General features: G+C 33.3%; 1 protein-coding gene across 1 annotated transcript in view; it reads right to left on the bottom strand.

Moving 5' to 3' along the window:
- Positions 1 to 1923, bottom strand: part of LOC119594295 — a 25740-nt gene that overhangs the window by 15218 nt on the left and 8599 nt on the right. The window contains 5 exon segments of the mRNA XM_037943356.1: positions 344 to 445; positions 575 to 633; positions 1173 to 1306; positions 1671 to 1741; positions 1787 to 1886. Coding sequence (XP_037799284.1) covers positions 344 to 445; positions 575 to 633; positions 1173 to 1306; positions 1671 to 1741; positions 1787 to 1886 — 466 coding nt within the window.

The raw sequence follows: 1923 nt of genomic DNA, 5'->3' as shown, positions 1-1923 counted from the left end.
TATTCATATAATTATGTCAAAGCTCTTCATGGTTTGGTCTGACTTCCAATTGCATCATGCTATGACTGGAAACATTTTCCTCATTTTAAAACAGTCAAAAATAATTTGCAAGAAAACAACACTTAACTAGCAAATAACATTACTTATTGACTTTATATATGGCAGGAGATGCAATGTACCTTGGCACATTAGGGTAGCTGAGGGGCCTAGGAAGTTTATGATTGAAAGTGAGCTATCTGAGGAATATACTAGTAAGACATATTAACCAGTGGAATTCCATGTCTAACATCCTATTATTATTAAGTCTCACAAACTGCAAATAAAATTTTGCTTATAGTCATACCTGTGATCTTGTGATTAAATGTGCCAAGTCATTCATCTTGAGAAGACTGCAGACTGTTTGAAATATTATAAATTTTCTTTGTGGTTCCATCATGGTGGTTCCCTGACAATATGTGTAAAATAATAAGGATCTGTAATGCATGTTATGTGGTGTCACAGACGATATTTGATGTAGGTATCCTATGTTTAATATTCTAGTTGATCGTAATGTCCTATAAGCTCCATATATAACTTCGGCCACTGGCTGGTGAGTTAGCTCAAACTTCAGAATGGGCATTTTCCTGTTTTCCTCTGCAATGCATGGGAAAATCTGTCAACAGGCAACCTATTCCTTTTATTGCAGAATTGATCATGTGGACAGGATTTTACAAGGCTGTAATTCTGGTCTCGTATCATTTGGGGATTGTGATTTTGACCTGATATACCTAGTGTATTTGTCAAAAATTCCACCTTTTCTTAATCAAACAAACAGAAAAAAGGTACATTTCCTACTTTTACAAATATGTAAAAATCAAGAGGAGCAAACAAAACCTGTCCTATCCCTTGTTTTTCAGATTCTAAGAAACCCAATCCCATCTTCTTCAGTAAAAAGAAATCATAAGCAAGAAGGGAGAAATTTTTAATTGCTCAAGTTTTACTTTTACAAGTTGAATAGTGTTAACAATGAACAACTAACATATATAATAAGTAAATCTTTACACTTTGAAGAAACTTCTTAAACTCATGGGATAAGTTTGAAATGAATATGCGGAGAATGCATACACTATATGTAGAAACTGCCAAACCTTGTAATTATGGGTATTTTAAGACAATTCCATAATTTGTCTTACGGTTTGGAATAGTATCACCTATTGGTATGGCCATATACTGACTCCCCTCCTCAAAATCATTCTTGATATTGTCATGCCTTTTCAATGTGTTGTAACGACACTTTTTCCTGCTCTTAGTTGTTAACAGTATATGACTTTGGTAATTAAATTATTGACAGCTACATTTTTGTTCTGATTTCTGGTAGTAAAAATGCATTTTATCCTTATTCATATTTTTCTTTTCTAGCTTCCAATTACCATCACATGTTAGGTGACTAACCAAAAAATTTGCTTACAAGGTATTACTGAAGTATCCAGATTTGTCAATTTCGAAAAATTTGACTAAGAGAGACAAGGCAGAAAAAGAGGGTGAGAGGAGCGACTTCTGTGCTCTAAGATAATATATAAGGGGAAAATAATCCTTCCTTTTTAATTTTATTTTGGAAAACATTACAATATATTTCTGTACCAACCATCATCAAGAAAAGAAAAAAACAACAGCAGAAATCTGATAATTACTCATTCTTCTTAGAGCTGTCAGTTTGTGATTCCAAACTGTTCAGTTGCTTCTTCCTTGCCTGTACAGATTTCTGAAAAGTAATAAATGCATTATATAATCAATTTGAGAAGCACACTAGCTTTGCAATATCATGATTGCTTGTCCTGCCAAATGATGCAGGTTTCATATAACTTTGAGGAAATCTATGATGTTCGTTAATTTTCTTTAATGCAACCCTATAAAAGGCAGCTGAAGTTCATACCTTATATGCTG

This window comes from Penaeus monodon, chromosome 33, assembly GCF_015228065.2.
Source record: "Penaeus monodon isolate SGIC_2016 chromosome 33, NSTDA_Pmon_1, whole genome shotgun sequence".
NCBI lineage: Eukaryota > Metazoa > Arthropoda > Malacostraca > Decapoda > Penaeidae > Penaeus > Penaeus monodon.
Note: the sequence above shows the minus strand (reverse complement) of the source record. Positions and strands in the feature narration are given on the sequence as shown.